At 36.2% G+C, this 17,438-nt stretch overlaps 1 protein-coding gene across 1 annotated transcript; it reads left to right on the plus strand.

The window, feature by feature from the left end:
- The first annotated feature begins 2,621 nt into the window (after positions 1 to 2,621).
- On the plus strand, positions 2,622 to 15,461 carry LOC140933961 (TBC1 domain family member 24-like). Its single transcript, XM_073383642.1, has 10 exons — positions 2,622 to 3,332; positions 4,129 to 4,442; positions 4,828 to 4,947; positions 5,234 to 5,333; positions 6,101 to 6,186; positions 7,087 to 7,257; positions 8,232 to 8,317; positions 9,008 to 9,080; positions 13,480 to 13,685; positions 15,226 to 15,461. Exons 1-10 carry the CDS (start codon positions 2,963 to 2,965, stop codon positions 15,371 to 15,373), a joined length of 1,674 nt encoding a protein of 557 aa, XP_073239743.1. The 5' UTR covers positions 2,622 to 2,962; the 3' UTR covers positions 15,374 to 15,461.
- Positions 15,462 to 17,438: the final 1,977 nt, after the last annotated feature.

A 17,438-nucleotide genomic window follows, 5' to 3' on the forward strand; every position in this document is an offset into this window, starting at 1 on the left:
CGGGTATACTGGTATACCACTACCCCCCCCCCCCCCCCCACCCCCGGCCGACCCTGAATTGTAGTAAAGCACTGTCCACAGAGACTGTTATATTTCACTGTGTTGCTAATTCTACCAACAGTGAGCAGGGCAGAACCAGAAAATTAAGAGATATTTGATAAAGATATTTTGAAACAGGAATTACACAACAATAAAGCTTGATCATTATACAGGACTGGACACGTACTGTATCTGAACCGGGATCTGAACTGGACTTTAAAAAAGGCATAAAAGAAAAAGAATTTACAATACACGGTTGGCACAGAAGTTTTTAAGTAAATTCAATGCTTTGGACTGCAATGCTTTGTTTGTTTGTTTGTTTGTTTTGATTAAGAAAGCGCTTAAAACATAGATTGAGTTATCGAGGGTAAGATTATACAGAAATGATCTTAAGGGAAACCAAAATTACGAGTTAGTGGGAGGCTCGAGTTATTGAGGGTTCACACGGTGTTCTTTATGTCAGGCAGTAATCGGTAAAATTTACCGCCTGAAGCAACACTTCTTACCGCCTAGTGCAATGACCTGAAAGTTTACTAAAATTAAAGAAGTACTTTTAAAAAATACGCAAGTTGTGATCGTTTAATTTGTTGTGTAAGGTTAACAACGGCCGATTTGCGTGAAGTAGTTCTTAAATTGATTGTATGACATTTCAGAGAACTCAGCTCCTAAATTTCCCAGCAAGATCGGGGCCATTTCCCGCACTGCACTACCCGCCTGTCCCCGAAAACGTACACCTCTGTGGTGCATATTTTTTGCCCTACCGGCTGTGAATGGTCCCTTACCTGCTGAGCTAAAATTTAGGGAGAACAACGGCTATCTACTTATAATTAAGGAAATTAAGTTGGAGTTAGCGCAGGGTTCGAGCTAGCAAGTGCAGCAGGGTTAGGGAGTCGACTGTACATCCAAACCAAAATTTTGGCCCTTGAAAACAGGTTCAGAGAACAGAAGAATCCCTGACTGAAGAGAAGCTACCCTGTCCTCCGCATCACGCCATTTGAGTAACTAAACTTATGTCGTTGGAAGCGTGATGAGATTTCTCTACGGGAATTCATCGTTAGAAGGCATCAATTTCAGCTTAAAAGGAGAATAGAAAAAAGCAGTTAAAGAATCGTATGAAGGAAAAGGCCTGTCAGCAGATGAGTTTTTCTGGCTGGTTCAGAAAAATATCATCTCCCAACGTCTTTCCGGTTTTGCGCGCCAGAAGAAGGAAAGGAAAAATCGTGCTGCCTGTGTGCTTTTTATCTGCTGTTTGACCCGCGTTATCAACAGCAAGATAATTGAAGAAGAAGCGACTTATAACTTTTGGCGATTTTTGGTTGTGGACTTCTTCTTGCCGGTTATAAAACCGCCAGTAACTTTAATACTTAATAATAAATTGTTGCCTTCAGATTTCTTGTTGTCTTGTTTGAAAAAAGAGTAAAATTTTAGTTTCTTATTTATTTCAGTTTTTAGCTATCTTAAGAATATTTTGTGTTAATTTAGATAGCTCTAATTTATTTGTTTGTTGAATATCATCAAGTCCTGTTGCGTTTGTTCCTTCTTTGCAAAACTGTGAGCGTATTTAAAACTTTACTAGTACTAGTAAAAATATTTTTAGCAAAAACTTTGACAGTGAAAGTTAAACATAACTATTTAAACTATTATAATACTAACACTAATAAACTGAAAAATGGTCAAAAAAGAAAATGACTTTTTAGCGGGAAAATGCATTTATTAGTATGTAAACAATATATATATACAAATAAATGGAAAAAAAGGTAAAAAAGGAAATGACTTTTTAGCGAAAAATGCATTTACGAGTATGTTAAAGGCTCCTGATATTTCAAAAATATATATACATGAGGCACTGCTTCGTAATGCTTTTAGCCTGCGTAGCAAGCGTTTCCTTGCGGTTTAGGAGCAAAGAACGGGGAACAAAAGTCAAAATGGCCCAAGCAAAAGAGCGGCCAAAGCCGAGAATCCCGTTCCTCGGTCTTTCTTTCCTCCGAAACCAAACGCAAACGATTGCGACGCAGGCTACAATGCTTTTCCCGGGTAGTTCTTCTACATGTTGCCAGAACTTGAGGATATTCAAGTAAATTGTGGGTTTTAAAGATGTTTGCCCAACTTCGTTTCGAGCGAATACATTGGACTTCCTTTTGTTCAGTCCAAGAAAGTACCGTAAAATTCCGATAATAAGCATAATAAGCCCCTCCATGTATAACCCTCCAAATATAAGCCCCCCGGGGGACTTGTACATGGAATTTGCTCTCGAATACAAAGTAAAACAAAGCAAAAATGGTAAATTTCCTTCCCACTACAAGCTAGCCCAATCGATTTTGAAACGCAAATTTCCCTCCGTACATAAGCCCCTCCGAATATAAGCCCCTCAAAAAGGGCCTTTGAAAAATATAAGCCCCGGGGCTTATTTTCGGAGAAATTGACAATGTAATCTTTATCTTTTATGATAAAAACGAAGAAAGGCCTAGGGGCCTGGGGCGAAGGTACATGCTCAGGTCAACAGGGACATTAACTCGTGCTCGTGATTTGCTCGTGATCTCTCGTGATTGATGCTCGTGATTTGTTCCTGAAACCTTCTTGTGGAACCCAGGCTCTTGGCCAACGGGGGACTGAACTTGTCAACATGGACGATACAAACGTCTTTGTTGGGTTAAAAAGGTGGTTGGTTCATGATGCAGCATAAGCGGTCTGTATGTGCGGATTCACGTGAGTAAACTAGACCAACAGCATCTCTCTAACAGCACGGAATGAGGAACGTTGTTTTCACAAAATTCGGTGTTGTCACGCAAGCTAACGCGAGAAGATGAAATTGCTGCCAAAATATTAATAGTCGACAAGTGTTGTATAAACCTAATATTTATTGTTTTTACCGGTTTTATATACCATCGACGTCTGTTACCGTTTTAATTTTAAATTCATCGCTATGGAATTATGTGAGGTTAGTGCTCCTTACTTCTCTCAGTGGGTTCAAAGTTCACTAGAGAGCAGAAAATTATACAGAGAGGACTCTAGAACGTCAAAAACATCAAGAAAGGCCTCAAGGACTTCTCGATCTTCCACTTCTTCTATTGGTCCATACTATAATAAGGGCAAATATTCAGAAGATCAGTTTAAGGAAACCCTGCAGAAATGGCTAGAATATCCAGAGCATGATGAGACTGACAAATTGAAGAAGCTAATAAGACAAGGTGTTCTACTGCAACTTAGGTCTCAACTTTGGAAAGATGCAAGTGGCGGAGCAGATATAATTCTAAACTCTCCTCACTATTATGAAGAAATGATTGATGATATGGGTAAGATTGACATTATTTCTGTAAATAACCCATCCTGGGTGTATGTTAGCCTTCTTAAATCTTCTTCTTGTGCATGGTGAAGCTACTATCCAAGCCATATTATCGCCATCTGCATCAAAATGTTCAAAACTCTGCAGTAAAATCACTCACCTGTGGTTCCTAGTTCCACTTGCATTTTGAACATTTTGAGGTCATTTCTATGACTGATAAGATGATGGACCATGCAATGGAAAATTTTTGTCGATTTGATAATATTATGTTTTCTGATGCCAACCTTGGGAAATCTAAATCTGAAGTTTGTTTCTTTTGCCATAGTACCCCCCTGCCAATATTAAACCACCCCATTCCACACACACAAATATCAACCAAGTGGGTATGGCTCAGGACATTATAAGTAGTCTTACTTGAATTACAGATCATCAACAGCTGTTCTGTTGTTTTTTTCGTCAGTGATGAAATATGTGCAATTATGCCACCAGAGACCATACTATGAACTTTAAAATAAAAACCATTTTTCACCATAAGAAATCTCAACTTAGCAAATGTCTAAGGGAATGGACAATTATTTTGGAATTGACTGAGCTGTAATCAAGCCAAACAAGTTTGCCTATAAGGAAAAAGTATATTTTGAAATATTCACAAAGTTGTTCTAACAGATACTTTGGCTATTTTTTTTAAAAAACTAAAGAGCAAAAGGCGGGTTAATTACAGAGTGGCAATAATTGGAGAGAGGCATTCATTAGAAGATGGGCATCTTTTCCATAATAACATGAAGTTTGTTACAATTTCTCCTTAGGTATTCAAGTACCATCCAGTATACCTTCAACAATTTTCAATGGCAAAAGAAATGTCCCAACTTACCATTTGTCGTCAGATGGGGAAAAAACCTGTTTAAAAATCCTGTATATTTTGTCTCACATGCACCCTGATGTCCAGTTTGCTCCTTTAGTACCTCCTCTGACATCACTTTTTCTTCATTTCATGGATGAAAATCTGTGTTATGCATGCATGTCTGCCCTGGTGAATTCCAGGAGATCTATGTTGGATCAAAGCCAAAGGGCATATGCAGTGATGGCTAAGACATTCCAAGACTCCTTGAAGTCCTATTTTGTAAGTTAAATTGTCTTTCTCCTTTTACTTTAGTTTTCTACTGTTTGGAAAGTTTTACCTTTTCACTTTCAATGTCAAACATTGGAAATTTGTAGAGCAAACTGAAAATTAATATTATGTGATACTCTTATAACATGTAACGTAAAGTTGAACAAAATATTGTATGATTATAAACTAGTATTAGAAAATATTTACCAATAAATATTACATGTAAAAATAATCAAATGATTAACTTTCCTGTAATAAACTCAGTTTCTTAAGATGTGGATGTGCGAGGTGTTTCTGAATTTTTAGTTAAAATGTTGTCATTTTAAAGAAGTTGGTTTAATATATTAAGAGCCAATGTTGAAACCAAGGTGTGTGTGTGTTTAACTTTTAATTGCAGATGGCATCTTACAAACAGCTTAAAGAGTTCAGTGAGACAGAGGAGAAAATTCCTAAAAATACCATTCTCATTCCTGACTGGCTAATCTGGATGTTTCATTACATTGATTTTTGGACTTTGGTGAGTATGAGTGAACGAGGCTCTTATACAGTCAATGGTTAATGTCATTAGCAGACAAGGTTTAGAGTTATTTGGGTGAATGTAGTCTTAATCTTGTGTGGGTGGATCGTTGATTTCTTGTTTCCATATATAACTGTTCAAGTTTTAGATTCTGCTTAGTCCTGTCCCTTCAGACAGCTACGTAGCTTAAATTACTACAACTAAATAATACTGATTGTACTTGGCTTTAGCTGAATTTATTCATTGTTCCTTTAAATAATAATTATTACTTTGTATTATTTTTCAGGTGTATGTTGTAGACAGCTTTCTTGTTCAAGGTCCTAAAGTTCTTATACGTGTTGGGTTGATTGTCTTCAGCCAGTTTGCAAAGTTCATTGACAAAGAAGGTATTGGATGTCACAGCTAGAGTTAAATCATTTAGCATTTCTATGGTCTAGTTCTCAATTTTTTGCAAAAAGGTTGAAACTTTCTGAGAAACAGCAATACAGTCAACTTCTATTACAGCAGACAGCCTGCCAGGGGATGAAAATTTAGTGTTCTTAATATCGAGACCCATAATACAGTATAACTGTAAAGAGGAAAAAATCTGTAGAAAATATTTAATATATTGGCATTGTAGAGATAACATGAACTGATCTCATTATCAATTTTGGATGACGTACAACAGAATAAATAATTTAACTAAAAAAGATAACAGCGAAACTGCAGATGAAAGTCTGTCTGAAGATGCTGCTTTTTGTCTGTTAGAACAAGAGTTAGAACATTGAATTTATAACCTAGAAAGTGTTCACTAGTGCATAATATTGAGAGATGGTACTTGCAGGGGCTTACTTTAGTTAAACATCTGAAATTTTTGCTGGTGATTCAGCTACTGTCCAAATATATTAGTGGAAATTATGATCATCAGAGATTAAGCAAGGTGTCCATAGTTTTCTTTGGAATTCATCTAACCCCACCCTTTCCTCCTCACCCCACTTTTTTCCTAAATTCACTGAATCATGTGTAAGATCTTAAATGTGACAAAAAATGCAGCCTAAGTAATAAGACTTTGCGAAAGAGTCAACCTTAAGGATACGTGGCCATAATAAAATCCTCTAAGCTGTTAATCTTAAGTTAGATTCCTAGTTCAATAAAGGATAACTTTTTTTTGCAGCGGAAACATCTGAGAACAACAATTTAGAGGATCTATTCAAAGAGTTTGCTGCACTAATGCCCCTGAGGGGCTACAAGCTTCTTCAGGTAAATCACACCATTGTGTCCTAGCATTTGTAACTTTTTTTGGTTTATAGATCAATTTCCATATTTAGAATTCTCAATTGGCTTGAGCGCTTGGGGGAACAAAACAAAAGAAATCTCACTGAGGTTTAGATTAATAGTACATATCTTTTGTTTTATTTCCCTGAAGCTTTGGAGCCAAAAATGAATTTTGTGTGTTGAAATTGGACCATTAATATTATTAATGAGTCTATGTGTTACTAAGTTTTTGTAAATTTTAGTTTTGTTTGTTTGTTTACAATCGTAAATAATTGTCAATGAAATTATAGCGTTTTGTTTTTTGCCATATTAATTTATAAAAGGTGTCAAAGTTTTTGACAAGTTCAATCTACATATTTTTGAAACCCCTCTGATGGATTTACTTCTAACTGCATGACATCAAACATGCAAGGAGTAAAGGAAAATTGGTCACTTTCAAGTCTGTAAACCAGAATGTGAATCCTGGCATGGTTTCACCTTTTAACCTTTATCAAAGAATGACCTGTCAGCATCTACATAATTTCTCCTTATTTTATGACTGCTTAATCAAACACAAAAGTTATGATCACCAAAGATAAAACATCCAAAACAGATTCTCCGTGTTTGTTGCAAAAGAAATCAATATAGAACAGTATGTATTTTGATACAAAATGTACCAGGGATTTAAGTTTAAAGTAACCCTTCATGTGACCAGTCATTCAAATACCAGTGAAAAGCCAAACAGGTTTTTCCAAAAATAATGTCCAAACAGTATTCACATTCAAAGAAAATTTTGTAAGTCAAAAGTAAAAACCATGCATTTAATAAGAGTACTAAAAAATTTTCATGAGGTAGAGAAAAATCTCTTGATCGCTTGTTAATTTTTTTCTTTTCTTTTATTTTTAGACAGCTTTTAGGATTAGAGGCCTTTCAAGGAAGCGACTGGAAAAACTTAAGAGTAACAATATTTCTTTACTAGAAAATGGAATGTTGAACATTCCACAACAAGGATGGAATTCTCTGCACCTGCTCACCCTGTTTACTGTCAAAGGTTCCAACTTGCTGACAAAGCAAGAGGTTCGTAATTTAAAACCTTTTAGCATCAGTAGGAATCATGAAAATATTATTTCCTTCTTGTCTAGTTTCTTGGCTAAGATGTATACTTTGTCTATTAAGAGTGTCCCCTGTGAAACTGGTTCTTTGGGATCCAGGATTTGGTTTTGTTGAGGGCAGGGGCAAGGACTCTTGGTTTTAAAGGAAAAGTAAGCAACATTCAGGACTTTAACTATGAACAGGATGTGGGATTTAGTGATTTTATGATGCTGGATTCAGGAAATAAATGCAGTTAAGGGTAATATCCACATAGGAAAGTGAGTTATATTTTCTTTTATGCTGCAGAAATCTGTGCATTTTCACTCAAAAATGCCCATAACAACCTGTAAAGAGCCTGTTTTACCACCTTTTTTATCCCACTGTCTGTCGCTGGCTATCCTTAGATGAGGGAATCTGGAAGCTCTGTAAGGCCCTTTGAACGTATGTTCCGGACCAGTATTAGCCAATAAAAACTGCTGGAATAACAGGATTGAGGGAAAATTAATTTTGGTTGGGATGATGAGACTGTAGAACCCTACCAGGGAACTCTGTTGAGATCACCTCTAAAAAGTGTTTGTCCTTCAGGCCAGCAAAGACCATCTCTATGTTTCCATTTTATGGAGGTGTCCATCTTATAGTTGGGTATTCAGTGACAGTTGACTATATTGCCACAGAAGATGCTGAAACTCTGTCGATCGAAGATCCAGTCAGAACTTAAAGCTATGTGAGTGCAGCTTGTGTCAAGTGTCATAAACAAGTTGCTTTCAGATGTGGGACAAAATATCAGCTTTTTAATCCTTTATGGCATCTAAAGCACCTTGGCAAACTCAGCTGATAAAATTGCAGTTTTGTGTTTAAGTTGGCCAGCACTGTGTTTGATTTAGGAGGCACTTTCCTAGGGAGATCTGACTGGTTATACATGTGTGTGAGTGTTTTTATCCAATACTTTCAATTTTTAGTGGGAGTTATTATGTTCATGGTTACCTGACAGACTTCGCATCAAAAAACCTGTTTGCTTGTTTACAACAGACAGTGATGGATGCAGGTATTTATTTTTTTCAAACCAATTCTTACTTTTATCTTGGAAAAAATTCATTTATAATTTTTTATGATTCCTCAAAATGCGCAAGGGAAGTACTGCCTGACTCTCTCTCTCCCTGGATGTTGTAGATTCCTCTTAACATTGTTTATGCTTCTCCTTCAATTAGCAAATTGCTGTCTATCCCCTTTATATGCTAACTATACCAGACTTATCCTTCTGTTGTACATTTTTAACATAAACTTCTGTCTCAGATAAAAATAACAAATAAATAATAAACTGATTGATTGATTGATTGATTGATTGGTTAACCATTATTCACTTTATGGGATGATAGGTCAAACTATTATTTTAGTCTTTTCCTTCATTCAGCTCCAGTGAGCACCCACAATGAAACAAGATAGAGGCTTGGGTTCATTGTCAGTTTCATGCAAATAAGTTTTTAAAACTGTTTTACTGCTTTTCATCAATCCTAACTTCAAGTTGGTGCTTTTTTACAGGAATGTGATAAAAGTCTGTTGGTATTAGAAACTAAAATGCCCAACAACTGAAGTGGGTCAAAATGTAACAATTTATTATAAAACTCCAAGCTTTAATATTACTTTTGTTTATACAGCTTAACAGTACAGTTAATGTGTTGTCATTAACCCTTTATTTCACTTTAGTGAAACATAAACATTTTCTTTTATGTATCAGTATTCGAACTCTATATAACAAATGTGAGGCTGATGATGAAACAATACTTTTAGTCAAGTCCTCTGTTGGTGAGGTGAGCAAATGTCTTGCTTCTGTTCTGTACTAAAAAACAGCCTCTTGTTAAGTTTTTATTTAACAGAAGATTGATAACATTATTTGATCAAAAAGTTAAAGGCTAAAAGAGTTTTATTTTATTCAGCCATCTGGAAACACCTTGAAACACAGCATGGCAACAACAGAACAAATACTGACCATCTTTTCAAAGTTCTGAGAAAATGTAACAGCAAGTTTGATTGCTTAGTCTACGAGATGTTATACATAAAGGACATAAAGGACATCAAGCCTTCTCTTAACACGCAAGCCAACTCCATTTGCACCAATTTTATGTGACACTTTCATAATTTTTTTTTCTCTTATTGTGTTTCTTACCTTGGGAATGATACCCATTGGACCCGCAAATATTTTATGTATTGTTTCAAATTTTATATATTCCTTTCACACCTTATACTTTTTGACTTTTCAACTTGATAACGGCGTAATGTAGCACCAAAACGTCGTTCACTTTTTAAATGTTTTTTTTTAATGTATCTTAAAAATCTTTTACCTTTTAACTTTTTGATCAAATCATTTTCTAAATCTCTCCTATCAATAACATTGAAACCATAATCACATTTTGGGTTGTTTGTCAAGAAGGGCCATTTTTTTTTTCCTCAAACCTTCCCATCAAGAAAAAAATATTAAAATTGGGGTATTTCTAGAATGGGGTATTATTTTAAAGAGTTTCATGTTAGTAAGGGTTCAGGGTTCATTTTGGGTTGTTTGTCAAGAAGGGCCATTTATTATTTTTTCCTCAGACCTACAGTAATTATTAAGGTGGCTCATAAGAGTGTTCTGTTTTGAATAGGATGTGAAAAATATAATATTGTTAGATGTCAAAAATTTCCATCAGTCCCTTCCCAAAAAGTAAACGTCAAGAAAAGATATTAAAATTTGGGGTATTATTTTGAAGAGATTCTTTTTAGTAATAGTCAGGTGGCTAAAGGCTCAGATCTATACAGAGCGGACAAAAGCACCAAACTTTGCATGGTTGTAGCTTAGGGCATGTTAGTCAATATTAGGATCGGTGCCCACAGCTACCTCTTCAGGATTTGCAGCAACTGCTCGCTGAAGTTCTTCAACAACCTTCCATGATGGGTTCCCTGTGCTAAAAATTGCAATCACTTGTTTTTTGCCAATTTTTGATGAAAATCACGTAAAAAGGGAAGTAGATGAAAAAAGAAACTGTATTAATACTATTATTATTGAAACCAATGACTAAAACAAGTCAACTTAATGATATAGCAATTATGATATACCATGGTGGGTATCCTGTGCTAAAGATATCAATTCCTTTTTTTGCCATTATTTTGATGAAAATCACATGAAAGACAAGAAAATAAAAAAAGAAATTGTATTATTATTGAAACCAATGACAAAAACAAGTCAACTAAATGGAAAATCCAAGGAAAATGTTTTCAGACGCGTACCCAGTCTCAAATAGCCTTTTAAGATGGCGGCTTGAAGGTGTCTTTTCATGGACTGTAGGTATCTGCTAGAATAAATTTCCGTTTTTTAGGGGAAATTGTGCAAAATTTGAATCACGACAGGTTTAAGTGAAGTTTTAAGCTCTTCTTGGTGATAAATTTGTTATCGAAAGCCACATTTTCGCTTCATATTTTGTGCCGATTGTGAATGACTATACCGAGTTTATTAACTTACTGGTTAGTTAAAGGTTTCTGAAGCTGAGATGTTTTCTACACACCAGGATGGATATTAACTGGGATCGTTGTTGTATTTGCCAAGAATCAACAAAAGAAGATTTGAGAAGCCCACTGGTTTAACGGTACAAGCATTAATTTATAGAACGCTCCTTGAAAATGTACTAAAAAGGCTGACATGCGAAATAGGCATACATGTCAGAGGAACGCAAGAAGAAAAGTGGAGCAGCTTGGAAGGCCGAGGAAGACGAGAAATTAAATAAATCAAGAGCATTTGTTGAACTCACTGAGTACATAGCAAATGAAGTGGAGAATGATACACATTTCTTTATACTTGCTGAACTTCATATTAAGCTGTATTCGTTACAAACAAAGGCACGCACTTTGCAGTTCCACTATAGTGTCAGTCTTACAAGCTCGTTTGGTGCCACGATCTCCAACTTGCTGTTTCTGATCTGCTTCAATATTCTTTTTTCTCTTTTCTAGTTTGCTTTTTCTTACTTGGACGTAAGGTGACATGATTGATGCCACTTTGCACTTCAGTAACGTGTTTCCTACTGTAGTGATTTCAATATGAAACTTAATTGCAACAAGACGGCACAGTCCTCCTTCTTGAATTCTAGCAAATTGTCAAGGAGCGTTCCATAAATAATTGATCCGTTAAATTAATGGGTTTCTCAGATCCTCTCTTTTCGATTCTCACCCTAGGTAAATATGACAACGATCCCAACTGATTTCAATCTTGGTGTGTAGAAACGAGTTTAAACTCAATCATGATAAGACTGAAATCATGCTTATCTTGTCGATGTACCGTACTCGTCCACCCTTTAGCGACGTCATTATGGGTAATGCAAGGCTAAGAACCACCACCAACAAAGCCTGGGAGTAGTATTTGATGACAACGTGCTGTTTGACGCACACGTCTCTACATTTTTTTGCACAACATCGTTTCACCAACTCAGGAACTTATCAAAGATAAGAAAGTGTCTCACACGGGAGTCTAGCGAAATTGCAGTGCATGCTGTTATTACATCTAAAACAGACTATTAATTGCAATTCCTTGCTCTATGGTTGTAGGAAAATGCACTTGAAGGAACTTTTAATAATATGTTCAGAACACTGCCCCCAGGATCGTTACTCGGACTCGTAAACTTTGCGAACACATCATTTATTTAACTTTCACTGGCTTCCTGTTAGGTATCATGTTGTTTTTAAACTTATTTTGTCAGTTTTCAAATCACTTAATAACCTTCCACATAGCTATCTAGCGGACAGTTATCGAAGGCCTTCCAGGAACTTGTCGGGTCCGCATCTCAGCAGGTCTTAGAACAACCTCGAAAACTCACGGGGAAAAGACTTTTTCAGTGTGCCCCCCTAAACTGTGGAACTCACTACCATTAGCTAGATTTGCGCAAGTCCCCATCTTTAGCCAGTTGAAAGAAAGGACTGAGAACATACCTTTTTACCCAATTTTTAGAGAGTAAGTCAACACTTTTGTAAAACGTCTTTAATATCTGCAGATCATATACCTATACTTATAGAATGAATATTTAGTTTTTTGCATGACTTATTATCATTATATATAAACTTTAAAGCCAAAATAATTTTAAAACAGATGAATTCTTAGTTTGTTTCCTTCTCTTGTTCTTTGTGAATTGCAAATAGATTTTGATATATGTTATTTCATGCTCGAGATATAATTTTTTTTCCTCTTTAACATTGTAAAGCACCATGTGCTCAGGATGTGAGCGCTATAGAAAGAAGCTGTTTTTACTATTATTAATTTTAACCAGTACGAAAATAGACTCAGTATAGTCATTCATAATCGGCACAAAATGTGAAGAGAAAATGTGGCTTTCGATAACAAATTTATCACCAAGAAGAACTTAAAATTCACTTAAACCTGTCGTGATTCAAATTGTACACAATTTCCCCTAAAAAACGGCAATTTATTCTAGTAGATACTTACAGTCCATGAAAAGACACAGCCGCCACCTTGAAAGGCTATTTGGGACTGAGTACGCGTCCGAAAACATCTTCCTTGGATTTTCCATTTAGTTGGCATGTTTTTTTCATTGGTTCCAATAATAATACAATTTCTTTCTTATTTCCATGTCCTTCATGTGATTTTCATCAAAATAATGGTAAAAAAAAAGGAATTGGTATTGTTTTTTTTAGCACAGGGCACCCACCATGGTACATCATAGTTGCTATATCATTATGTTGACTTGTTTTAGTCATTGGTTTCAATAATAATAGTATTAATACAGTTTCTTTATCCATCTACTTCCTTTTTCATGTGATTTTCATCAAAAAATGGGGAAAAAAAGGATTGCAATTTTCAGCACAGGACACCCATCATGGAAGGTTGTTGAAGAACTTCAGCGAGCAGTTGCTGCAAATCCTGAAGAGGTAGCTGTGGGCACCGATCCTAATATTGACTAACATGCCCTAAGCTACAACCATGCAAAGTTTGGTGCTTTTGTCCGCTCTGTATAGATCTCGCCAAAATTTTGCACTAAGCCACCGGACTATAAGGGTTCTGTGTACCGGTGCCCCTCCCCTGAGGTGCCGGTCATTAAGCCTTATTATCCGCACTATAGGTTACCAAACAACGTGGCATATTAAATTTTCATTTATCTCTAGCTACATAATTTACAGAACATTGAAGGCTTTCTACAAGGTATTACAAATTTGCATCTTTCCTGACAACAGATCATTGGTACCTTTGTGACCATGAGCTGGAGTGAGCGAAACAGTGGACCCAAGACACTGACCTATTTTGGAACTGGAGAAAGCTTTGTTTTCCGACTGAGTCCCAGACCTATCAGGTATTTGTGGAGTGGACTACTGAAGGATGGATCCAAAACAACAGATCTGTTTATGGCTGGAGATGATAAAAGCCTCATGGTTGGAGGAGGGTATGTAAAAAAAACCTAAACTTGACCAGACCAATTGACTGTCCTGGTGTTAGACTGATCAGTCTGCTGTAACCTGAGATAACGTTGTCATCAGTACCTATTAAGTCTGTAAAATTAACCCATTCGCTCCTGGAGATTTTGCCGAAAAACGCGTTTTGAAGCTAGTCGAGTGGTTTTCTGGTCACTGTCGTGCTATAAAGAGCTAAAACTTACCACAAACCGGTTTACAGGTCGTACACTTCGCGGCCTTCTGATCCAGATGCAAAATATCAGTTGCGAAGTTCGGGCATGCGCAGAAAGCAAAATTTCGACAGTTTTTGGGTTTAAAAGTGACACAGCAGTCTTGACTTTTACTTTTCGCTTTCTCTCCTCCCTTCTTTTTTCGCTTTTCTTGCCTCATTTTTTTTTTCTCTTGCTGGGCATTTAGTAGGCTTCAATTTGGTGTGAAGAGTTTTTAGGAAAGCTTTTAGGATCTTAGGATTAGGTGAAAGGAAAGGTAGGTGGGTAATGGAACAAGATTTTCATGGAGATTTTCAGGTCAATGTCACGTGGTTTTTTGCTTCTTTCTCCGGTGTCCTTGACTGAATTGTGCTCATTCTGGTATGGTTTGAAAGATCTCTTTACTCTGCACAAGTCAGCGAAGAAAGTTGTCCTTGACCGTTAAAACTGATGACGTCACAAAGGGTAGAAAGGACCTGGATCGGCACGGGCGGTTACGGGCGGTTCAGGGGCGAATGGGTTAATCAGCACCAATAAAAACACTTCTCTTGATCTGAAAAATAGTTTAAAGAGTACCAACCATCTCTGCATTGCAGCCAGGAAAGATGGGATGGTTTTACGTTCCTTAGCAGTCATTGGGTTTTGTTTTTGTTAGGGTTTGGTGTTTGTTGTTTTAAAACTAAAAGTGCTTTGAGGAGTGTCATATTTGTTTCTTCAGTCGGTTTCTAGTATTGCTGTGTTGGTCTATTCACAGAGGTACACCTTTTTTATCATTGTGCAGTATGCAGTTTTCTGTTTTTGTCAGTTTCTATTTCCCCTCTCCCCTTACAAGTCACCAGAGTTACCGGCATGTGTAACTTTACCAATCATTGTAGTAAAAATTTAAATAACTTGAATGCATAACATTTTGGTGTAAACAGGGGCGGATCCAGGGGGAGGGTGCACGGGGTGCGCACCCCCCCCCCCCGGATGACCTGCGGCCGCTTTCTAATTAACACTGTGCAGTCGCTTGACAGACATACAAAATCTGCTCTATCGTTTGATATGTATTCTCAGCAGTTCACATAATGTTATTTCCTAGTCAAAAGCCCTCTTCTTCGTATTCGCTTTTAAAATTTTTTACGTCATCGGTCAGTTAGTGGTGCACCCCCTCCTAAGAAAAATCCTGGATCCGCCCCTGGTAAAACTTTACATAATATAAAATATTGTGAACATACCTACGTAGAATGCAAACACACAATGCAAGGCAATAATGCTATGAATAAAGAAAGTGTGAGGAACGGTTCATTGAAGTAATTATCACCATCATTATTGTTTTCAGTGGGGGTGATCATGCCATTTGGCTGGACAATGAACTCTGTCGAGGACACAGTGGTCCCAGTCAGACATTTAGAAATGAGCAGCTCACGGAGACCTCAGATTTCCTGTGCACCAGAGTGGAGGTATTAGGGTTTGTTGCAGAAAGCTGACTGAAGGCAAAGGAGACACAATATACAGAGTTAACATTGGCGTGCCTGGATAAACAGTGCACAGACCACCCTACCATTGGCCTGGTGGATGCTCGATTGAACCATGTTGGCATACTTCCATGGGCAATAACTTTTATTCAAGATCAATAATATTATTAGTAATAGTATCAAATTTGCGTTGTCAGAGATTCTGCTAAAGCACAATTTGTACCTTGATTGACTGAACCATTTCACTTTCTACATTTACGAGTTTGAGCTTTTGTGTCTGCGGACAAAATTCTTTTTAATAGCTTATTTTTTGAATTGTGCAATTTGTTTTTAAATATTTTAGAAATGGAGTAGTGGCATTTTTTATACTATCAATTGGTCTTCCAATGAAAGTTTAAATCTAGTGGAACATTACACCAGGTACATTTTTAGCTTATTTTTGCTGTTTAATAGAATCTGAAGCAAGTGTAATAAGGTTGCTTGCCCTACATTTTTAAGTTTTATGTCAAAGTTAGCACTCTTCTTGAAAACGTTTCTGTTGACAATATCAAGCAATGACCTCATGTTTCTGTAATTATTGTTGTGGTTGTCGTTGCAGAACAGTTTAACAAAAGTGAATATGACTACACCAAGAAATTCAAAAATTTTCAATTAATCCGAAATGTTGAATAAAACTATCTATCAATTTAGACAAACTTGTATAAAAAAGAAATAATATATCTTACTAGATATGCAGCATTGATGAAAGCCATTAATATATTAATCGATTATCATGAAATTAATATAAATAAAACGCTAAGAATTTGTACTGTACGAATTTGCAGATTCTGCAGAAACTGAATATTTTGCTTAAAAAATTCAGGCATTGATAGAGGATAGAGCAAAAAGAGTGGCAAAAACTGCTGAGAGGGAGCATACCGACCGATCATTCAGTTCCTTTAAATCCTTGCTTTTTTCAACCACTTACTGTTCTTAGTTTTTCCTCTGCTTTGCTTCATACTATTTTAGTGTGTTGAAATAGAAGCTTTTGTTCAAGTGACTGTATAGTCAAGAACTCCTCATGAGCAAAAGAGTTTTAAAGTCGCGGTTAGGGCAAACGGCAATCGTGAATTTTTACCACGTGACCAAGTTTTCCCTTTAACTGTCGTTTATTGTTTATTACTTCGGTTTGTATTGTTTTTTTCTGCTTATGTTCTGTTCTGAGAAATTCGCAACTTGAAACTGACGTTTGCCGTAAACGTGACTCTTAATCTCTCTACTGCAAATATACCTAAAAAGAGCTCAAATTCTTAACCTTTATCAAATAAAGAATGCTTGCTCCTCATGTCTGTAAAGTTCTTTTAACATGAGTTTGAGAATTTGTGAAGGCAAAAACGTCTTGATCATCATTTAATATTGTTACAATATCATTTTAAGTAATATCAATGAAATAATTAATTGTTTCATTTTAAATGCAATTAGTACCTTTAACTTTTATGTTTTGTTTTGCGATAAAGTTCGGAGCAGTTGCCAGAAAATGATGAATAGTTCATTTATTTCATTTACTTAATTATATGTATCAATTTGTTGAGTACACAAATCTTACAATATTTGTCTTAAATAAATACTTCTAGGATAAATGAAGAATTAGTCTATTTGCACTAGTTTCTAAAGGATTTTAAATAAACGCTATCATTAAAAACTGAATCATTGGATAATGCAATTCTAGAGCTCTGATTAGATTAGCCATCATGGTATATGAGCCAATGCTCTGCAAATATGGTAACTGTGCAAATTAAATAAAGTCGGGAAGAAGTGGACGTTTTTAATAAAACAATTTTTCCACTCGCGCTTGTTGGATATGAGATGATTATAGCCAACTCATATCCAACGCGCACTCGTGGAATAATTGTTAATTAAAAGAGTTTATTTTTTCAAAAAGAGGACAACGTTCATCTTATACTCTCAATAACCTCCCGTCAGTTCAGTTCCCGTGGGAACAAATACAAAAGGTTTTCCTGTAAGAAAAACTTTAGGATTGTAAAAGTCTAGGTTCCAAGCTTATAAAATCAACGACGCCCGCATTAAGATCGGCTCT

This window comes from Porites lutea, chromosome 4 (genome assembly GCF_958299795.1).
Source record: "Porites lutea chromosome 4, jaPorLute2.1, whole genome shotgun sequence".
NCBI classification, from domain to species: Eukaryota; Metazoa; Cnidaria; class Anthozoa; order Scleractinia; family Poritidae; genus Porites; species Porites lutea.

Bases quoted from the DNA above. Each gene is read 5' to 3' on its own strand.
- LOC140933961 (XM_073383642.1), top strand. From the start codon at position 2,963: ATGGAATTATGTGAGGTTAGTGCTCCTTACTTCTCTCAGTGGGTTCAA. The intron at 6,187-7,086 runs GTAAATCACACC...TTTTATTTTTAG, and splicing joins GGGGCTACAAGCTTCTTCAG to ACAGCTTTTAGGATTAGAGG. The intron at 13,686-15,225 runs GTATGTAAAAAA...TATTGTTTTCAG, and splicing joins AGCCTCATGGTTGGAGGAGG to TGGGGGTGATCATGCCATTT.